The sequence below is a fragment of the Peromyscus eremicus genome, chromosome 17 (assembly GCF_949786415.1).
Source record: "Peromyscus eremicus chromosome 17, PerEre_H2_v1, whole genome shotgun sequence".
In the NCBI taxonomy this organism is placed as follows: Eukaryota; Metazoa; Chordata; class Mammalia; order Rodentia; family Cricetidae; genus Peromyscus; species Peromyscus eremicus.
Window position 1 is genome coordinate 26,942,804 of NC_081433.1, and position 23,206 is coordinate 26,966,009.

Genomic DNA, 23,206 nt, shown 5'->3' on the forward strand with positions numbered 1-23,206 from the left:
GAGATCAACAAACGTCTATAGATGACTAAGCAGCTCACTGGCCAGGTTTCTGGTGAATACTCATCTCAGCTGCTGAGGCACAAAAACATAGAATGCAGGCAAATAATTGGGATCGGGAGCTACTCACAAAGCTTTATTTACACTACCAAAATTTTATTTCCCATGCTACCGGTCACCCTTCATCAGACATGGTAGCACTTACCTGTAATTCTAGCACTGAAGAATTTGAAGCCAGTCTAGACAACTGAGAGAGACACCTGTCAAAAGCAAATGCCCATATACACAAGTGCTCTTTTGATTCTGATCTGCCACTTGGCCATCAGATCCGGCCCGTGGTTAGTTTACTGATCCCTTGCTCTAGAGTGAGCTGGATGCTGTCTGGAATGCAGGTCAGCACTAAGGACAAGAAGACGCTGATTGGGACCACTCGTATCAACACTGGAATCAGCTCTGTATGAAAGCATCTCAACACGCATGGCTGGGGAAAAAAAAAAAAAAAAAAAGAGTCCATAGGCCTTCACCACGGAACTAGCCTTCTCTACAGCAGCAGCTCCCAAAGTCTGCCCTTCAAACAGGGCACACCCTTCACAAAGGACACAGTTAGATTCTGAGGTGGCGACCCTCTGGTGCTGCTTCTTCAGACCACTCATGATCCCTCCTTCTCTAGAAATCTTACTATCTACCTTTCCTTCCCTCCAAATTAATATTTTTGTAAGGTAACATTCAGGAAGATGGACTAATGATATTTCACCTTTCCAGAAATTACCATTTAAAGAAACGACATCTCAGTGACAGTATCTCTCTTTACTAACATGTTAGCAACTCCCAACATCTTTTAAGCTAACCCAGTTGAAGAACTATTGCTATAGCAGGACAAGCAAGTCTCTAAAGGAAAAGAACAAAAGAGGAAAGAAAAAAGAAATCTGAAAGGCATTTCTTTGGGGCAGGAGATGGCTCCATGGCTGAGTGATTACTGCTCTTGCAGAAGTGTGGATTCAGGTTCCCAGCACCCACATTAGGTGACTCCCAACCACCTCCAGTTCCAAGGTGGCGTCTGATACCTTGGGCCTCCACAGGAATCTACGGGCACACAGTGCACCTAAACTTACCCAGGCACATGCATACACAAAAACAAATGTTTAAAAAGAAAAAAAATACTTCTTCATTCTTTTGTTTGATCCAGTCAAAGGATGGAAAAGTAGAGAGAAAGAAAATAAGTATTTTCAGAGTCGATATCAGTATTTAATACAAACATGAGACAAAATCTGACAAAATATAGCTGAGTATATATACCAGTTGGTGTGGATTTGGAAATAACACAGGCAAATAACATCCCAATGTGTCCAAGCAAGGAAAAGGAAAGCAAGGAAATTACGTGGCTACTGATGACGAAGGAAAGCAAAGGCTGTAAGTAACTATTAATAACTATTACTATCCGTGTAACACGTTCTAGCAGTAACAACAGTCAAATAGTACAAATATCTTTATACACAACAGCAGCCATTCCTCAACATTTTCCTCCCAAGAATGGCCTGGTTCTATACCTTCGAGACACACCATCACTGCAGAAGCCAAATCTAACCAGAGGAGGTTGGCAAAGACTCAAAACCTGAGTAAAGACGTTAAAACACTCAGCAGAGCCAAAGGAATTTAAAAACGTGTATTGTTGGAATTCTTAACAACAACAACAACAAAAAAGTAAAAGGTTAAGTACTTGATTACTTGTCAGGAAGAAATTTCAACAGGATGATTTAAAAAACAAAAATTAAAAAACCCAGGAAGGTATTAGTGTTTCCTGCCATTCTCCAATTTTCCAATTGTAGTTTCAGCTATTTGGGAGCAACTATGCAATCAGGTGACAAGCAATTCTTTTTCTAGGGCATGAGCCTGCTTAAGTCAACATGGCTTATGTGGGGAAAATCACCTGAAGGAAGAGTAAGTAAGCAGGCCTCCTGGTACCTGTCACGATGACGTGCTATTTTCCATTCTTCTCCTTCAAGACAGAAGCTTACTGGCTCAAGAAACCCACAAGTCTGTGGAGGGAATTCTCATGCTACCAAGCACATCTACTGTCCTTTCTCTTATCCAGTTAAAAAACATGATGAAATAAATCTACTTGATTGTATTAACCACAGAAATAATGTGGCCTCACAGTTACTATTAAGGGTTAAAAACAAACAAACAAACAAACAAACAAAAAGTAATGTCAGTGAAATTGGTCCATGAAAAACTTGAAAGGGGTTTAATTCCAAAAGTTCACACTTTCAGCCTCTAGACAGAATTTTACATATCTCCAAAGCACATTTTGATTTTAGAAATAGGAATTATTTTCCAGTATATACTGGTCTCTCACTAAGACAAGCCAGGTACTTTTACTAACTATGGCACAGAACATTTAACCCCACAGTACTGAACACAAATGTCAATGCTCATCATGAGCTGTAAGTCAATCTCAAAAGTGGGGCAAATACACATTCACAATGGAGAGAGAGGCTAACGTACAAATCTCTAAACATTCCCATTGATTTGTGTCTTATAGCTCTTATAATTTCACTTCTATTTTTTACTGACCCTTTTTGGAGTCGGGTTTGCGTATGTGATGCAGGGTGGCCTCAGATTCATCTCTGTCTTAACTTCTGAGCATTGGAATTACATGTGCATGCCACCAGGCTGCTTCTTCTAATTTTTCATTAGTCAATAACTAGGACTTTTTTTTTTTTGAGTCAGGGTTTCTCTGTGTAGCTTTGCACCTTTCCTGGAAATCACTCTGTAGCCCAGGCTGGCCTTGAACTCAGAGATCCGCCTGCCTCTGCCTCCCGGAGTGCTGGGATTAAAGGTGTGCGCCACCACTGCCTGGCATAATAACTAGATTTTTAACTAGACCCTGTAATCTATGACAAGGTTTCCAGTTATGAGATGAAACTGGCAGATGTGCCCCAGTACTTTATTACATTTTGCTTATTTGTTTTGGAAATACATGTGTGTATATGTGTGGGCTCAGTTCTAACAGTGTGCAAGTAGAGGGTCAGAGGACATCCTTGAATTGATTCTCAGTCCACCGTGTGGCTCCTAGGATCAAACTCAGGTAGTCAAGCTTAGTGGGAGACACCTTTGGAAGCAATTACCTGTCCTGAATACATGCAATGTTCCAGAAAGAACTACCCAAATTTGCTGCCCAGCAAGCACTAACTAAGCTGAGTGGACCTGATGTGTAACGCACAGGACAACTGCTGTCGCCCCCATCACCTCAGACCTAGTTTGTTTCCAGCTGGTGCTGGCTGAGCAACCTCTTTGTGTGCTATGTGGTAAGGCCTACTGTGGTTGTGTGTGCACCAACTTGTATACTTTTGTTCTTGTCATTCACCCTAAATAGTACAACTATCTTCATAGTTTAGTAAGTATGTTATCTAGAGATCGTTAAAATATACAGGAGAATATGTGTAGCTTATATACAAACATTATGCTACTGGAGGTACAGAATGTGAACATCTGTAGAATCTGGTACCCACACGGCATTCCTAGAAGAAATCTCTCAATGATACTGAGAAGAGGACTGGAGATGAACTTCACCTACAAACTTCAAAAATGAAAAGGACTATGATGTACTAAAACCCAATGGGAACATAAACACTACTTCTCAATCCTTTCCACACTTCCAAAAACATATTTAATTTAATGGTGTTAATGTAGAAATTCATTTCAAATTTCAACATCAGGAAGACACGACATTCAAGGAGTGAATCAATAAAACCTGGCATTTTAAAACCAAAGGAACACATTTTGGACACCTTATAAAGTTCAGTTCTAAGTAGGAATGGTTACTGTGTGACAAACACTGCTCCTATCAAAAGTGCTGGTGACAGAGAAGCCAGTGTGTCCTCCCACACAATGTTTGCATACACACCCATCTATCTGTAATTGTAGTACAGTTTCAAATGTTTAAGGTGCACGAAGGTTGCACTAGAGCCGATGCATTCCTCGGCTACCTCTTCGTTTGTAGAAACGGATCCAGACAAAAACCCAGCTACTTTCTGCTGTGTGGCATCTGTGGAGCTGGAGCGCCCTCTACTGGTAAGGAAGAGGACACACTCATCAACTGTCCTCCATGCATTTTTTCATTGATTCGAAGTTCACATCCATCCTGAAGCATCCGAACTGCTATTCTAGCAATATTCTTAGAGTCATCAAGACCACTGTGAGGCCGCCCATCATAATCCATTCCTAATTTTTCCAGCATTATTGTCAGTTTGGTTTGGCTTCTAGGAACCTGAAAAATAAACAGCATAGTAAGTACTTTAGGCACTCAGAATAGTTAAATTAAAAAATAAGAAACAAAACAGCCAGCACCCTATTCTACTTTTCCCAGAGAAAAGCAGTCTCTCTAAGGCACAAGACAAGAACTTCAAGATGGCAATTATGAATATGCTCAAGGACCTTAACAAGAATAGGAATAAATGCCTAAATGAAGAACAGGAAAACACAAACAGTTGAATGAAATAATAAAAACAACTCAAGACATGAAAATAGACTCTCATTGAAGCCCAACTGTCGGGTGTGGTGGAATATGCCTTTAATCCCAGCACTCTGGAGGCAGTGAGAGAGTTCAAGGCCAGCCTGGACTACATAATAAGTTCCTAGACAGCCAGAGCTACAGTATTAAGATTCTGATTCTAAAAGATCAAAAGAAAAAAAAAATTGATGCAGTAAGTCAAAATAAAAAACTCAGGAGAAAAACTGAGGTGGAAGAGAGAATTTGAGGTCATAAAGACAGTGTGAAAGAAAAGATTAATCAAAAGAAAATTAAAAGATAAATCTTTAAAACAAACAAACAAACAAACAAACAGGCACAAAATACCAAAAAACAAACCAACACACACACACACACACACACACACACACACACACACACACACACACGAGAAAAAAAAAAACAGGCACAAAACATCTAGGAAATCTGGGATGGGAGACTATGAAAAGACCAAACCTACAAATATTGACACAAAGGAAGAAGAAACCTAGGTCAAAGGTCTAGAAAACATTTTAACAAAATCATAAAAGAAAAATCCTCAAATCTAAAGAAAGGGATTCCCATCAAGGTTCAAGGGACATACAGAACATCAAATACACAGGCTCAGAAAAGAAACTCCCCATGGCACTTTAATAACAAAGAAAGGCTGTTAGTCACATAGAGAGGCGGCCACTAGAATAACCCGACTTCTCAATGGAGTACAAGCATGGAAAGACCATAGGCACTAGCAGACCACCACACCCAGCTCAACCATCAATCATAATCGCAGAAGAAAAACATTTCATGGACACCAGTATATAGGTGTGGGCCTGCGTGTCCTTGTGCTAAAGCTGGATATTCAATGTCCAGTCGTAACTTTGTGGTACTGACCAGTGGGAACAAATTAAAAACGGTGATGTTGAGGTGTGCTCACACTATGAAACAGGGAGGCAAGCTGAGACTGAATCAACTCTCAATGGTCTGGGCAGAAGACAAGTTAAGACTGCTGGGTCCTCTTACATGGTGTCAGCAAGAACAAAGGCATCACTCAGGGAAGGGGAATATTCTCTCTCCTTCTCCACCTCGCTCAGCCACCATCAGAGAAGCCTCTTATTACAGCAGATGGGAATTAACAGACCCACAACTGGACATGCGCAGAGTGAGACCTGGAACACTCAGTCTTAAGTGGGATGTCTCCATCCAAGTCCGCCCCTCAGGGCTCAGGGAGGTATGTGGAAGAGGTGAAGGAGCCAGAGGGGAAGGAGGAGTCCAAGGAAACAGTGCTGCCCAGACAACAGGACTGATGCACATACGAACTCAGAGACTGAGGCAGCATGTACAGGGCTTGTAAAGGTCCAAGCGAGATGGGGTCCCAGTGCTGAGGATGAAGTGGACAGAGGTTCCCACCTCTAACCAAAACTACTTGTAACTGATACCCACTGGCAACAGAAAAATTAAGTTTTCTCTAACGAAGTCTCACTGAGTATGGTATTTTTGAACTTTGTCTCATTTGGGGGCATTTTTTGGTCTTATTGGTCGTTTGCTCATAGGCTTTGGTTTCCATTTTTGTGAGTTTGTGAATTTGTGGGTATTTTAGAGAGAGAAAGGGCATGAAGTTAGGTGGGTGGGTGGGGAGGATCTGGGAGCAGCTGATGGAGGGGAAAATTGTGATCAGAATATATTTATGAAAGTTGTTTTCAACTAAAAATGGAAATTCTAATAAAGATGATAGAATAGCATTCAACTTTCTACAGAGATGGAGGTGCTACTTCAAAAACTAGTGATGGTTTTATACTTAGCTTTATATACCTGGGTATATGTGATGTTTAAACATGGGGAAATTCTCTCCACTGAGAACCAAGCGAGACTCCCCTGGCATGTTACAGGCAGTGCTTAAATAAGGAAGCACTGTCTCGACTATACCAGTTTATATGATCTTATAGTACATGAAACTGACCAAAATGAACCAAACCCAGGTCCTCGGCAAGAGCATTAAGTGCTCTTAACTGCTAAGTCATCTCTCCAGCCCAAGATTTTATTAAAATGCCTTAACACAACAGGCAGAAGACAGTTATGTCTGCAACCACAGCAGGACACAACCAGTAAAGGCCATACTACTAAAAAAAGTGCCAGGAGTGCAGCCTACACCTTTAATCCCAGCACTGGGGAGGCAGAGGCAGGTGGGTCTCTATGATAAGTTTAGGCCAGCCTGGTCTATTTAGCTAGCTCTGGGCTATCCAAGGCTACAGTGAGTTCTTGTCTCAAAAAAGAAAACCAAACCAAAATACAAAACAAAAAAGATTTTAAAAGGTAAAGTAGCTGCTAACGGAAGGGGACAGGGAGAAAGGAAAATGACAGGTAAACACCTGGAGAGGCTGAAGAGACCCCTTGGGAGGGGGGGAGGAGACTGGCTGCCCTTCCAGATGACGCTGGGTGAAGTCCAGCACCTGTAACATCAGTTCCAGATCAGAGACCTGATGCCTTCTGGCCTCTGCAGGCACCAAACACACATGCATGCAGACAAAATATCCATACACATAAAATGAGATGATATAAATTTAAGAAACAATCTACTGAGACATATTAACTTTATAGTGATTTGGGCTCAATACACAAAATATATAATAAAACACAATGATGCTTATGGCAAATAGATTACAAGAGGAACTGTGGCCATACACCTTAGGTGTAGTAATGGCATCATGACTATTCTGGAGACACAGTGAAGGATCTACAGTTGAGCTGCTGTCTGTCTTCTGGTTCAAAATAGTAAAGTGAGTGAGGATGTCCCTGAAACAAGACTGACTGTGAACTTACAAGGGCTGGAGCTGAGTCATGGCTCATTATACCTTTTTCCTCTCAGTTATGTTTTGTATTTTCCGTAACATTAAAAGAAAAAAAATTTTTTTAATTCCCAAAATGTGTGACAAGAAAAATACACACACACAAAAAAAGGGGTAAATTATGAAATGTCATCAAAGGACTAACAAGCTATAACCAAACCATGCTAAACCAGTAACAAAAAGCCAGGCCCCAAGTTAAAAGAAAAAAGGATGGATAGGTAGCGCCCAAGTGCCTGGTAATCGCAGATGGCGGCAAAGACATGGATCTACTGTAAACTTGCTGCTAACGAGGCAGCAAAGTGGAAGAAGCCCTTTGGAAAATTATCCTTGTGCTACCCAGCAATGTCAATGATGCACACACCCTGTGACCATCGGTCCTCTCCTAGGTTTGTAGCCCAAAAAGGTGAATGCAAAGGGTACTTGAAGACACGTACAAGAACATTCACAGCATCAATGTTCAGAGAAGGCCCAACTAGAAAACTCCAACATACCCCACCACTCGGCCAAAAAAATAGTTTTCAATAAAGCTTTTAAGAAAAAATACCGGGGTTGGGGATTTAGGTCAGTGATAGAGCGCTTGCGCATGGCCCTGGGTTCGGTCCTCAGCTCTGGAAAAAAAAAAAAAGGAAGAAAAAGTACCTTAAAAAAATATCAAACTAGTTAAGGACATACTTTACCAAAAGATGTTGTAAAGGGAGAAAGAACACAGAATGGGACAGGACAGAAAGCAAATTCTCAAGGGATTTATATAAGACTGAAGGACAAATAAATTAAAAATTACAAGACTAATGGCTCCGAGAAGGAATCCTGAAAGCCAAAAGACTTGAGCACTGAGATGTCTGACTGGTGAGTAACGGAGATCTCTGGTCAGCCAGGGTGGTGACGCAGGTCTGCTATCTCGACACTCTGCAGGTGCCGCACAAGCTACACGGTGAGCCTGCCTCCGTATCAGCACAACAGCAGCAGAGAGGCTCTGTGAGCAGTCTCCATCGTCACAGGCCATCAGCATCCAACAATGACTTGACTATACAGATGCAGGGTGGGAAGGACACTTGTACACAGGGTTAAGAGCTGAAACATCTGTCACTGTAGGAATTCAATAGCTAGGTCACTTGTCACTCTGCAATGCAGAGCACCCAGGTTGGGTTCCCAGAACCATCTACAACTCTAGTTCCAGTGGATCTGACACCATCTTCTCCTCCATGGGCAGCAGGCGTGCATATGGTGCACATACATACATGCAGGCAAAACAATCACAACACACACATACACAAAAACCCCCAACATTGTAAAAACCTAAAAAATGTTTACTATACACACAAAGTCACAGCTGAATATATATGTAAAATAGAGCAAACAAGATCAAGAGCATAACTTATTTTAAAAGTACAATTTTTACCTTATAAAAGTTTCCATATGACTTTCGAATATTGATCCACTTTTTAGCAAAGGGAGGGTATTTGAGCCTGCTGAGCTGGCACTGGATGTTCAAGAACTTACTCATATCCCAGGAACTTATCAAAAGAGAAAAAGGGTATAAAGTAAATGCTAAACTATTATTACAAACAATACTTTAAGTTGTTCTTTTATTTCTTATGTTGACCTTCTTATATTCACACAAAATACCACGCTTAGAAAATTAACCTTGATTCTCAGAAAATACTTTAAAACTCTAAAATGAAAAACAAAAACTAAAACAAACAGACAAACAAAATAAAAAAACCCCCGCAGTATCTTCTTCCCAAACCAATTCTTCCTAGGCTCATCTTTACTGCTTTTGTGGTTCTGATTCCTGCCAAACTGCCGCCTTGCTGTAACTGCTCGGCTTGAATGTCACACCAAATTTATCACTGAAGTTCTTTAAGAGTATGCCTTGACATGTAACATGTAAGCAACTAATTTAGAGACAAATTTTAGGGGTTAAATACAACCTGACCTGCTATTTCTCTAGACGGTGCTTACTGCGGGACAGTGTGCGCTGCACTCCTCAATCCTAACACCGCAGCACACAAACCAGCCAGAGCCACACAGTGAGGCCTTGTCTCAAAACCAAGCCAGGGGAGTACTGAGTGCGCAATGTGGAAATCAGTGCATTCAAGTGTGGCTTTTCTCAGGCAGAGTCAAAAACAGCAGTAACTAGAACCGTCCGTGGGAAACTTTTACAACCCCTCAACTCAGCTGCTGTAAAAACTACTGCATACCCTAGGAGCCCACTGCTGCTGCGTACTTTTAACAGCCCTCACCCACCTTAAGCCCATTCCCTGAGCTGCCTGGGGGCATCAATTACTGGTTTGCTGCTGCTCTAATTAAAAAACCAACCAACCAACCCATACTGATTTTGAATACCTATCCCCGAATTGAAGGTCATGTGTGAAGATCTCGAAGCCCTTCTGTGTCGGCACCGTCCTGACAGGGGAGCACACACCACCACGGCATCAACCAAACCTGAAGCTGTCAGGGCTTCCTCCTTCCCCTTCAAGGGCACTGTGGTCTAGTGACCTTGGGACAATGTCTGTAATCCTGTCAACCCTTCAGACCTTCCTATGCAGCTCTTCATTTTCCCTTTTCTTTTTTTGGAGAAGAGGCCCAGGCAGGTTTTTGAGACAGGGTCTCAAAATACAGTTGAGGCTTGCCTCAAATTCACTATGTAGGCTGACCTTGAACCCCTGATCCTCCTGCCTCGAACTCTCAAGTGGGAAGATTACAGGAGTGCCCCCACACCCAGCTCTCACTCCGCTTTCCATTTAGCAGACAACTCTGGACTCGGTAGGTACTACAGGAAGTGTTATGGAAGACTACGGGATAATAAAGGACTGTTCTGACAGGCCTCCCAACTTCCTTACAAAAAGATCACACACCAGATAGTCACATGGCTGACACTGTACTGGCTGAAGACTTTCACAAGAGACGGAAAGACCAACGTGAGTTGTGGTGCCAGGGTAAAGCAAAAGGAAAAGCTGGTAAAGAAGAGAATCTCCCAGAAGAAAACAGGAAGTGGACAGAGAAAGGTAAATCCTGAGAATGAACGGGCAGCCTGAATAACGGCGGGTGAAACAGGTGTAGGTGTGTCTGTGCGTGAGTGTACGCCAAGCTGAAGGCCTCTGAGAGCAGGTAAATGTCATGATGGAACAGGGCTACAGACAAGCTGTTTCAGCGTCCTGTACGGTATGTATCATTCTGGGTCTCTAGTCACAGACTTGATGATGGTGGCCTTCCCTCCTTCCTTCCATCCTAGGAATTCAAACTAGGAAAAGAACATGAAAAGAAAAACACTCTGTCTTGTGGAGTGACTCCTGGGAACTTTTAATGAGTAACACTGGACATTCTAGCCGTTCAAAGAGTAAGAGCCTCTTCACTGTTAAAAGGATTTAAACCTATTTTCCTACTTACCCATCTGTTAATATGCAGTACTTGTACTTAGTGCCCAATTCCTTTGACTTCATCCACTCAATTACTTTCTTCAGGACCTGAGGGAAAGCATCGGCTCTGTCTACCTGATCCTGAAGACACAAAAGGAGAACAAGTTTAGGGCAGCTGCTGCTTGTAGCCCTACAACATGCCCAGGCATGACCTGGAGAGAAACAAACAGTACGTGAACTATGAAACTTTGTGATTTCAATGATTGAGATCTACTTACCACCTAAATGTTCATGTGAGATCATTGAAATAATTTTATGGCCAAGAACTAAAGACTGCTTTCAAGTGAGTGTGCAATTCTCCCAAAATTAGGAACTAAGATTGTCCTGGTTTTGTCAGCTGACACCTAGAGTCACCAGGAAGAATGACCCTCAACAGAAGGATTACTGGATCCCTGGTCGGTGAGTGGCCCGTGGGGGAACTTCCTCGACTGCTGATGCAGGAAGGCCAAACCCACCTGGGCAGAACCATCCCTGGGCAGGTGGCTAGGGATCCTGGCTGTATAGGAGAGCCAGGTCTGCTTCCTCTCTGCTCTGACTTCCCTCAGTGATGGCCTGTGATCCGAAAGCGCAGGATGAAGTAAACCATCTCCTCCAAGTAGCTTTGGTGGTAGTGTTCACTACAGCACCAGAAGTGAACGAGAACAAGGACCGACCCCCCAGTGGCTCTCCCTGTGATTAAGTGACTCTTCAGACAGCAGCAGACCTCCCTCTAAGATACACCCCTGAAGTATTCTGTCTCGTCTCACTTCTCCACACTACATACACTACAGTATGGGGCACATCGTAGCACACTGCCATGAGGCTGGACTTCAAACTGTCAATCTGATACACTGCCAGTCTCTTACACTTGCTTTCAGGATAGGGACCCTTTCTGATTGGCTTGCCTCTGCCGAGCTCAAACACAGTCTCAAGAATCCATAGATCTGAGCCATCCCGAACTACACTGAGTTCTGCCACAGCACACCTAGAATGTCCAGTCCTTCCTTTCTGTCCATTCACTTATCAAGATTCCGTCTAACTTCACCAACCTGAAGACATGTCTCAGGGCAGCCCTACCTTCCAACACAGATGTAAGCCTCCTGTACAGATGTCTACACAACCTAATAAAATACTGACTTGTCACTCTTCCTAGCCAAGCTGTGACTACTGGCTTATTCTGTCTGACCCCAACTTAGACTTGAAATATACAGTGGGCACTGAACTATGTGGAGAGTCAGCAAACTAATGAAGGATCCAAATAAATTAAAGAAGGCCTACACATGAAAATATAGACAAAACCAGAGACTGGCCACCAAAGGTATATAGTCAATACTGTAAACAGGCACGGTCTAAATCCTGTCTGTGTGTATAGCACAGTGACACTTATCTTACCGAAGCTCCATTTCTCAGCTGCAATCGTGACTGCATCATGACAACTCCATGAGTGTGAGGGGGAGCAGGGAGCAACAAAATGCTATCAAGTGTAGAGCTGACTCTTGGGCTTTGACTTTTGTTTCTAAGTGAGGCTCCGTCAGTGCTGCCCAAGCTGGTCTCAAATGTCTGTGCTCAAGAGAGCATTCAGCCTCAGAATTGAGGCCCCTATTCCCTTAGCATGTGAGACTATAACACACCACTGCACCAGCCCTAAGACCTTTTGTTTGTTTTAAAAAATTATTATTTTGTTGTTATATATAATTAATTAATTTATTATTTTTTAAAAAATTCTTTAATTTTGTGTATGTAGGTATTTTGCCTTTATGTGTACCATGTGCATGTTCAGTGCCTATGGAGGCCAGAAAAGGGCATTGGATCCTGGATCTGGAGTCACAGACAGTTGTGAGCTACCATGTGGGTGCTGGGAATCGAACCCATGTCCTCTGAAAGAACAGCAATGCTCTTAACTGCTGAACCATCTCTACAAACCATCTCTTTGTTGTTGTTTTAATTACAGTATGAAAGACTTTTACCAAGCAAGGAAAATAGCACATTAAATTGCTCATAATGATATTCTTTAAACTATCCACAAAATAAATCACCGATTTAAAGATTTCTTTCAAATTCAAAATAAACAAACACCCACCACCCAAACTAACAGAAATGAAGCGAGAATTCTCACCTGAGTAATTCCAGTAAGATTGATGCAGAAATCTGAAAGATGTGAGTTAACCTCTGGCCTCACGTACTGCTGGAACGTATCTTCCTGCAGGGAAGGACACAGTGAAAATGCTGTATGTGACTACAGTCCATGACATGGGAAACAAATCCAGCCACAGCAGAATTACACAGCTATCCATGGCAGAGCATTTCAGAGCTCCTAAGGACAATTTCCCAACAAAAAGCCTTCTGATACCCAAATGTAAAGTCACAGTTCATTTTGATTTTTAAAAACATCATGTCAGCAGGTGTCTAAAAGCAAACCTTCAAGGTTGTGTCAAGTGTTTTCCTGGCATGTAAAATGTTGGTCATTTTGTTTGTTCTATGTTAAGAATATTAAGCCTATTAAGTTGGTCCTTTACGATAATGGGTTTTTAAAATGATGCATGCTTTTGAGGAAATGAGGCTTCAGTCACAGGAAACCAGCTCAAGACTAAATAAATAAATAAATAAATGGGTTTAATAATAAATAAATACATAAAAACAGGAGACAATGAGAGGTAAGAGGAGGCTAGGTCATACATAGAACATGTGTTTTATTTAAAGTTAGGTCAGGAGTCATGGAAAGGTTTTGAAAGGGTTCCATGTGCCCCTGTGTTGGAATCGGCTGGTAACAGGATAGAAACAGACCTACTGATGAAGAACTGCCCAGAAGCTCACAGGCCAGCCAGTCTGGATTGGGTAGGCAAGAGAACTAAGAGATCCCACCAAACAACATGGAAGGAGAGAACCACCTCCCCAAAGCTGACCTCTGACCTTCACACATGGGCCGTGGCATGCATGCGTGTGCACCCTCACATACACATCTTTGTAAATATTTAAAAAGAATACACAGCTTAAACTTGACTGAAGGAAGTGGGTCTAGGAGACGGTAGGAAGAAAGCACATGAAGACAGAAGTGTATGTACCTTATCTGAAGAGTTCTTCCTAAAGAAGAGAAGAGGGGTAGCCGGCAGTAGAGTGGAGTAAAAGGAGGATTTCCCTGTGGTGGGACAGCACGTGACGAGAACACACCAGAAAGCGATGTGCCTAATGTCTAAGTGCTATCAGTGCCCTAAAGTGGAGAAGAAAGGAAGTCCTACAAGTTATCCAGGGTATCTGCCTTCACAGCTGCCGTATGTCCTTTTTGATCATTAATCTGTTTGGGAGAAGGCCACTTTAGAAACAGGCTCGAATGTGCAGGTGGCACAACTAGTAAGAGACCCACTTCAACAAGGGGTGAGGAGAGAACTAAGTCCCGAAAGCTGTCCTCTGACCTGCACTACCAAGGGGGATGGCGACGAAGAACAGACTAAACGAGGCTGTGAACAGAAAAGCCATGCGTTATCATGTACAAGGCCTTCCTGACGTAGTGACTAGACAGATGAGGCATGATGATATCTCCTCGATCACACTTTATAAGGTAAAAAGTATTATTTCGAGGAGTACCTTCTATCATGTCCTAAACTAACAATGCAGTGCCTATAATTACTTAAGGCATACATATACACAGATTGGGAATTAAAGTCCAGCTGCCCATCCCCCCTTGTAAAATATTATTTTAAGGTGTGTTACTTTTGTTTATGCTACATTTGTTTAACTCTGTGAAGCTGTGTTACTCTGCCCGTCTAAAACACCTGATGGTCTAATAAAGAACTGGACGGAGAATAGCAATGCAGGAGAAAGGATAGGCAGGGCTGACAGGCAGAGAAAACATACAGAAGGAGAAATCTCAGAGGAGGACTCCAGGCACCAGACACCCAGTTACACCTCCAGCCAAGGAGTAAGAGTAAGATTTATAGAAGTAAGAGAACAGGAAAAGCCCAGAGGCAAAAGGTAGCCAAGATAATTTAAGAAAAGCTGGCTAGAAATAGGCCAAACTAAGGCCAGGCATTTATAAGAATAAGCCTCTGTGTGTAATTTATTTGGGAGGTGGGTGGCAGGCCCCCCAAAGAGCAAAAACAATCAACACCCCCCCATGCCATCAGCAACTATTTCTACAAACTACCCTCCACCCTCACTGAACATCAAAACCATAAGCTGATATGTTCCACAGAACTAGATTCTTATCTCTGGGACCAGGGCCAGGCTCCAGGGTATTTTTTCTGTTTTATCTGTCACTTCCCTAGAGATTTGCCATCCGCTCAGATCTTCTAAGCAACAGAAAAAGCACCACAATTTCAGCTCATGGTGAGGAAGAAAAGCAGGAAGTGCTTCATTATGATTTTACTATTAATCATGCTGATAGGGAGCTCACAGCAATATGCAAAAATCTCCTTTTGGAATTTTATTTCCAGCTAAAATGGCAAATAGGCGCTTCCAGCTTCCTACTGAACACTAGAATAGTTCCAACTAAAAATAAGATGAAAATGCAATTTCCATTTCTTACTTACTATTTCTTACTTACTATTTCTAAGGTGTGTATATTCAACAGAACAACAGGAAACTCAATGATTTCATGTAGAAAATCAGCTGGGTTTCCCTCTTCACAAGTAGCCTCAAAGTCAATAATACAAATGTAGTCATAATAACTGTCCACAGAATTGCTTTCTTTCAACATCAACTTCTGCTTCTTGTAATAGTTTTTCAATCTCTTCTTTAGGACATCCTTGACTCCTCTAAAAAACAGAAGATTGGGCGAACGTTACAGTCAAGAATCCCAGGTCCTAACTGCTGGCACTGGTTGAACAGCCGCAGGCACAGAGCTGAAACAAATGGAAGGAAAGAAAAACTCAACACTAAGTTAGCAAAGAGCCAATGAAAACAAAATGCTTACTACGACCAATCTTCCTTCACAAGAGAAGTCTTTTCTTCATTTTATCTAGTATTTCAAGGCATAACCTTGCACACACACATAACATTGCCCTATATGCTATAATATATGATATAAAAATTGAAGATAACTGGACAAACTGTAACATTAAGTGAGAAAATGCAGATTGAACACATCATAGTCTTTCTTCTGGCATTCATGGGTTAGACAAACGAAAAACCTCTTAAGGGTATGAAAGCATTACGGCCCTCAAGTGGAATGTCTTATAGCTACTTCAACAGTAATTTAGGGTAAACCCCCAGAGCATGCTTTGAGAGAACACTACTATACCCCCAGTTCTCTAAAAGTAGGTTGTTCGATTTCTTGGTCACATCGCCAATAGGGGACTTAACTGACGTGTTGTAAGCCTTCTGTCTTCCTTTCTAAACTCCCACTGACACACTGAACAAGTATCCTACTTGTGGAAACTGAAAATCAACCAGCTGCTTGTTTTAAGACTATTTTAGTGTTTTCTTCTTTCTGAGACAGGGTCTCCTTATGTAGTCCTGGCTGTCCTGGAACTCACTGTGTAGACCCGGCCAGCCTGGAACTCAGAGATCCACCTGCCTCTGCCTCCCAGTTACCAGAATTAAAGTCATATACCACCATGCCCGGCATTTTAGTGTTTTCCTTACACATTATCCAAACCTAGAAAAGTCCCTCAACCCTTTCCATATTAAGACAGCGAGCGCCCTGTGAGGTGTGACTACCTTCTTGTCTGTCACTTGATTTACTGTTTCCCTAAGGAAATGGCACTGTACACCTGGCGGCAGCACCGACATTAAACCAGCCGTACCGTTGAAAAACTTCTCCCTCTACCATCCGCCTGGCTCCTTCTTATCCAAACACATTTACCAGCTCTACCTCTGCACACCTGAACCAGGCTCTCCTCAATCCTCTCCCCCACAGCTTCTCGTAGTTTCTTGGACTATGGCAGAGGCCCCCGCGATCAGTCTGCAGCACACTGCTTCACCTCACTGAAGAACTGAGCACTACTTCAATTTCCCATGTAAGCCATCTCAGTGGCTTCCTTCTATCTGCACAGGGTTCCTTTACTCAGTACCACTGTCAAACATCCCTTCTCCCCACAGCACACTGCCACACCCTAAGTTATGGGTAAAGCACACTGTGTGCCGTAGCTGGACTAGACAGCATGCTTTTGAATTCTTTAAGTTTGACTGTACAACAAAGACAAGAATATATGACTGAAAACACACAAACAGAAATTACAAGGTTTTCTGTTTTTAATTTCTTTTTGCCTGAAATATGCTCCTTCCCTGTCCTATTGGTCGTAATTTAAATGTCGCATTTCTGAATTCCTGGGACACACCGCTTTGTGCCCTCAGCTGCACTGCAGTACTCAGACCTCCAACACCACCCTGACCGCTCTAATCGTGACATTTGTGTGTTTTCACAAGACTGAGATTTGCAGAGTGGGGGAATGTATCTGTATTTACCTTTATAATGTCAATGTCTAGTGTAGTGCTTAGAGTTCAATACAGGCTTGTTGAATAAATGGATAAGCATACATCTAGACCTCTAGCTCCCATGTAAGCCAGGAGTAAGCAACTGATCTTCACACCTGGGAAGAACAAAAATTTTTCTCAGACATCTTCTGTAGGCCACAGGTTGTACTTTAATAACAGAAAGAGTCAAGAGAAAATAAAATGAAAACTTTCCTTACAAACTATGATACAGACAACCTGGAAGGGGAGAACAGGTAGGTGCTCTTTTGAAAAGTACCACAGTTCCATCTGAAAACCAGTGGAGGCAGCCTACTTAGAAGGAATAAGAATTCTGACTGCCCTGAAACAATGTTTTCAACTATTACATACAGTCAGGGTTTTTTTTTCCTTGATATCAAACACTGTGCATATTTCTGGACGATAAGAGCCAGAATGCCACATACCCCAAACTTAAAAAAAAAAAAAAAAAAGTGGGAGGGGCTAGAAAATAGTTCTGAAAACGCATGTGTCTGTTTCTTAGAAGACAGAGGGTTCATTAAGCTACACTTTCTTATTCAGTACAGTTAAATGTGATGGACATAACAGCTCCTTCAGAAACTAAAACAAAGTGATTGAGTGTAAGTGAATGATTTCTACCTGATTTCAGACAAACTTCTGTCATAAAAATATCCTCTATCATGTCAACTAAACGAGCAACTATTACACAAAATTTTCAAGACCGGTATGGTGAAAAGCCTTCCCCCAGGAGGCAGGGAGAGGAGGACTGTGTGTTCAAGGCCAGCTGCTCAGACTACAGAAAAGCTCGTGTCAAAAGTAAAAAGTCAACATACTTGCTATAACAAACGTGACTATACATCTATACAACGATGGTACATTTCTAAAATAGTCACAAACTTTGATTCGGAGACCTCCTTTTGCTATCTAAAGGAGAACAATACTAAGTTGCATGCCAAGACTCATGTTAAAGAATATAAATTATGCTGGGCAGTGGTGGCGCACGCCTTTAATCCCAGCACTCGGGAGGTGGATCTCTGTGAGTTTGAGGCCAGCCTGGACTACCAAGTGAGTTCCAGGAAAGGCATAAAGCTACACAGAGGAAACTCTGTCTCGAAAAACCAAAAAAAAAAAAAAAAAAATTACAGTTGTGATTTGAATGATCTCATAGTAGGAATTTTTTTGTTTTAGTATTTTCAAGATTTTCTAAAATGAGCAGGTACTATTTCTGTAATTATAAGGTTATTATGGTTTTGAGAAATAGAGTGTATTAGCTGTTTTAAGCAGCAGGTTAAAGTTAGTTTTAATTACCTTGTTTCAAGTTTAAATTCTGAGAGTTTGGCTTTGAGTTCCTCCTTACTCATTCTGTTAATACAACCATTTGTCATTGCAATCTCTTTGTAAACTGGGTCACTGAAGTCACTTCCATTGGAGGTAATGATCTTACATCCATCTGTTTCTTTGCCATCAAGTCTACATCGCTGCTTTTTCTACGAAAGAGAGAGAGAGGTCATTTGCAATCAGTGCAAATACATTTTTAAAGATGCAAACTCCTAAGCATTCTCCATGCCGTATGTTCAATGAAAAGGTCCCCCTTGACACCAGAGGAGGAGGACAGGAAGATGAGAGATGTGTTTCCAAGATAATTGGCCCTGCTCTGTTCTGAGTCATGAGACTCCTCAGAGGCAATGAAGCTAAGTAAAAAGAGGACGGATTATAGAGTCAGGGCCATGACAGTCTGGGGCCCCAGCTGGCCAATTACAGCAGCATGGCCTTGGGCATTTATTAGCCACTCATCTGCAGTTCTCTCACCTATACAAATATACTTGTCCTAGATGGTATTTGGTAATGGTAAACAGTATTTAGGTAGCATTTATTCTAAGTATGAGCTTGCGTACACAGCAGGCTAACTACTGATGAAAGATAATTTTACTTACAATCATCAGACTATAGACAAACCCTTTCACAAACAGTATCCTGAAACTTAGAAACAAGCCAAGTTTAAGTAACCTTTTACACCATTGTGTGTGGGAGCCCGTTTTCAGGTTCCTAGTGGCTTTACCCAGCAGGTCTGCTCTGCATAGAGGATGATTGGACCACAGGCCTGCATGCAGGTGTCTGAGATGGTCTGCACTGGGTTGTGCTGGGGGGAGGAGGTCTTTTGCTCCATCCCTTGGCATTTCTATAAATACGCTAGGGCAGAGACAGTCAGGGCCCATTGGAATAGGTTCCAGGCCCTCTTGAGGCTACTCTGTATTTTCCATCTGTTTCTCCCCCCTCTAATCCTACTCAAGAGCACTCTGAGGAAATGTGGGGGTGGTGGGTAGCCCCCCAATTGTGCATGTATGAATCAGCGACCTCCCTACATTTTAGCTTGGCTTTATTTCACAAAGTTAACAAAACCTACCCAAATGAAAAGAAAACAAGACTTCCAGTCCAGTACTAAAACTTCTGAGGACTTAAAGCAAACAAATGCATTCTGTTTCAAAGCTCCCACATTAAGTCCCACATTTATCAGTTATTCAGCTCTACAGTGTTGCCTTTCTGTCACATGACTCCACTCTATTTTCCCCATAGGTAGACCTGAACCACAAATACACTAATTTCTTTTTTCTTTTTTTGGTTTTTCGAGACAGGGTTTCTCTGGGTAGCTTTGCGCCTTTCCTGGAACTCACTTGGTAGCCCAGGCTGGCCTCGAACTCACAGAGATCCGTCTGCCTCTGCCTCCGGAGTGCTGGGATTAAAGGCGTGCGCCACCACCGCCCGGCCTAATTTATTCTTTATATTTAAACTTACAAAGAATTTTAAGCTTCATCTTTATTCAGGTTACAAAACTGTCAACGTTAAAGAATATTTTAACCAAAACTGTCTTAGTTAATTCATACAAATTCTCTTCTTCTAGTAACTCCATTCTGATACACTTGAAGAATTCTTATAGAGCTTTGAAAATTTACTTCTTCTAGACATATAACACAAACACACTTCTTCTAGACATATAAATAGTAACTTCTATAATGATTTATCTTTGCTACTAAGGACAATTCCATCCTTGATTTTGGGAAAATTGTTTCCTCCTAAACTTGAGGCCTACACTACAAGTTCTCCCCCCAAAAAAGACGTTTAAATATACCTACAAAGGAATAGAAGGAAACATTTCAAATGCCCATATGCATGAATTATCTACAAATACACATTAATTTACTAAATTAGTGCCCAAGATTAGCACTAGCATCCACTCCAGTCTCTAGATCCATCTGTCGTGTCTCATACAGGACTGGCCAGATAAGAAACATGGAGATGAATTCACAACACGGAAAGAAATAACTCATTTTCATAGAACCTTGACATTCTGGAATTTTCATGTACCCAATTAAATATATGCATAGTTTCTATTACCACAAATAAGACATCCTTTTACATTATGGGAAATGATCATCAACTTCTACATTAATTTGCTATAACGTAGAGAAGTACTTTCAAGTGTGGAACTTAAGAATGGGTTGCACACTTTCCAGAATAAAAATTTGAGTACCTAAAAAAATGGCTGTTCTTTTTCTATTGAGAAGGGGGCTCTAGCTTGGTCTTTGAAAGCCCTTTTTAAAGAACACGACCTACTGTTTCTGAGGTGAGACTTTTATAAAGTATAACTACTGCTAAATAAAACCTGTTTCCACATCTTGTTGCCAAAACTATGCACTGTCTACTTACAAAAGAAAAGCTTTTGCATCTGCACACCAAAACAAAAATGTTCAAACATTAAAATGTTTCTTCTTTCCTTCTGCTGGTTTACATCAACCATTGAAATTAGAATCAACGGAAATTTACTAGATAAATCTCAAAAACAACAAACAACTTTGTGTGGCTGAAATCAAGGAAAAAAATATATACACTCATTTATTAAAAGCACTTAACAGTAAGGTTTTTTGTTGTTTTCTTTCTTTCTTTCTTTCTTTTTTTTTTTTTTTTTTTTTTTTTTTTTTGGTTTTTCGAGACAGGGTTTCTCTGTGTAGCTTTGCGCCTTTCCTGGATCTCGCTCTGTAGCCCAGGCTGGCCTCGAACTCACAGAGATCGCCTGCTTCTGCCTCCCGAGTGCTGATATTAAAGGTGTGCGCCACCACTGCCCGGCAACAGTAAGGTTTTAATGAACAAAATCATCCCTAAAATCAATCCGAACACAGACCCAGGCCACAAAACATTCTATTTCAAAGTTTCAGGACCTTGAAAGACAATGAAGTTTATTCGGGTTCTCTTATGAAGCTTTGCAAATTAGCTTTAAAACTGACTTTGATGATGTTATTGACAACGTGTATTAGAACGAAAGGGGCATCTTTCCAGAGGGCGAACTTAACAGAGTACCAACTTAACAATGGCAATAACATAACGCTGTAAAGATCCGGAGGAAGAGGGGCCAGTACATGGGGAACACACGATCTTTAAGGAAGAAAACCCTCCACCACAAAAGAACACAGGGAAGTCAGAGCGGACAGCAAAGATGTGCACGGACTGTGCACTAGGCAAAGGCGGCAGGGGCGAACTGAAGGCACGGAATGAGGGCAGTAAACTAGCTATATTCAGACTATTACAAGATCACTCTAGAGCAATTTCTGCTCTTGCAAGAGGACCAGAGTTCGGTCCCCAGGACCCATATCTAAACCTCCTATTCTGGCCTTCGCAGGCACTTGCACACACGGGAATCCATTTACACACATATACATTAAAAAAACACATTGAGCCGGCGGCGGTGGCGCACGCCTTTAATCCCAGCACTCAGGAGGCAGAGCCAGGCGGATCTCTGTGAGTTCGAGGCCAGCCTGGGCTACCAAGTGAGTTCCAGGAAAGGCGCAAAGCTACACAGAGAAACCCTGTCTCGAAAAACAAACTAACAAACAAAAAACAAACAAACAAAAAATAACATTGTAAAGGCTATTCTGGCTACTACAGCGTGGTGCAAATGGAAAGAACAAAGGCACTAGGGAGCCTCTTCATCCCACCCACTTTTCGACATTTTGGTTTTGAGCCTCCACTTTCACGGCTGAGCAGACGATCCTCTCTCTAGCCCTGCCAATACCCTCGATCCCTAGTGCTCCACTCCGACGACGAAAAAGGGACGGGCTTTAGGCATCTCATTCACAACCCGCAGCGCCAGCCAACACTAACTAGTTCATCAGGATGAATACATTTAAGTCTGGGGATCCGGCTTACAATCTTGCCGCTGTTGCGAGGATGGGCCAGTGGGGAGGGGGAAGCAAATTCCTTAGAAAGCCGTTCGTGGTTGGATTCTGGGAGTGACAGCAGGGGACCGAGCAAGACAGGGGGGGGTGGGAACCGGTGCAGATGGCAGTGGGGTCGGTCGTCCGGGGCTGGGGAGGCACAGGCGGGCGGCGCTCGGGAAGCTCACCCGGGGGAGCCCGCTCAGCCAATCAGCGCCGCGGGGCTGATTGGCACGGCAGTGCGCCCGCGCGCGCCGCATGTTTACGCGGAATTCTCACTCGGAACTTCCCGCCCGACCTCCTCTCCCTCACGCGGAGGGGTGCCCGCCCCGCTGGGGACGGGGATCGGGAAGCGCGGCAGCCCCGAGCGAGCAGCCTCACCTCCACGCTCAGCGGCCGCGGCTCCTCACACTCGGGCCGCCGCGTCTTCTGCTGAGCCGCGTCGCCGCCGCCGCCGCCGCCGCGGGGCCGGCCCCGCTCGTCCTCCATGCTGCCTCTCACCGCCGGGAGATGGCCGCCGCCGCTCGCTCCTGCTCCGCCGAGCCCCGCGAAGCCGCCTTTTCTCCCTTCAAAAAAAAAAACAAAACAAATAAAGAAAACTACCGCGCTCCCCGTTCCCGCGGCGGCCGCCACACAAACTCCGCCGGACGCCTCCTACTTCCGGGAGCGTGTGGCGTCGTCACGCCGCGCAGGCGTCGTGGGCGGGGCCAGGATCGCTCGCGCGCGCGCGCCGGGCCAGGGGGGCGTGGCCTGGGAAAGTGGGCGTGGCCGAGCCGCGCTTTCAAAGATGTTTCCCGCTGCCTAGGCGGCGTCTCTGAAGCCGCCCTAATTAGCGGTTGCTGA

General features: G+C 42.9%; 1 protein-coding gene across 4 annotated transcripts; it reads right to left on the reverse strand.

Moving 5' to 3' along the window:
- Positions 1-2,225: 2,225 nt before the first annotated feature.
- Positions 2,226-23,050, reverse strand: Eri1 (exoribonuclease 1). 4 transcript variants are annotated; one of them, XM_059244610.1, is made up of 7 exons: positions 22,745-23,050; positions 18,465-18,643; positions 15,289-15,499; positions 12,865-12,948; positions 10,741-10,850; positions 8,750-8,864; positions 2,226-4,267 (listed from the first exon to the last, which is right to left on the reverse strand). In XM_059244610.1, the coding sequence occupies exons 1-7, from the start codon at positions 22,850-22,852 to the stop codon at positions 4,025-4,027; spliced, it is 1,050 nt and encodes a 349-aa protein (XP_059100593.1). In that variant the 5' UTR covers positions 22,853-23,050; the 3' UTR covers positions 2,226-4,024. The 4 variants fall into 4 exon arrangements, with proteins under 4 accessions (XP_059100593.1, XP_059100594.1, XP_059100596.1 ...); XM_059244611.1 differs by lacking the exon at positions 22,745-23,050 and adding an exon at positions 17,151-17,275 and having other exon boundaries at positions 18,465-18,577; XM_059244613.1 differs by lacking the exon at positions 22,745-23,050 and adding an exon at positions 17,151-17,275 and having other exon boundaries at positions 15,289-15,586; positions 18,465-18,577.
- Positions 23,051-23,206: the final 156 nt, after the last annotated feature.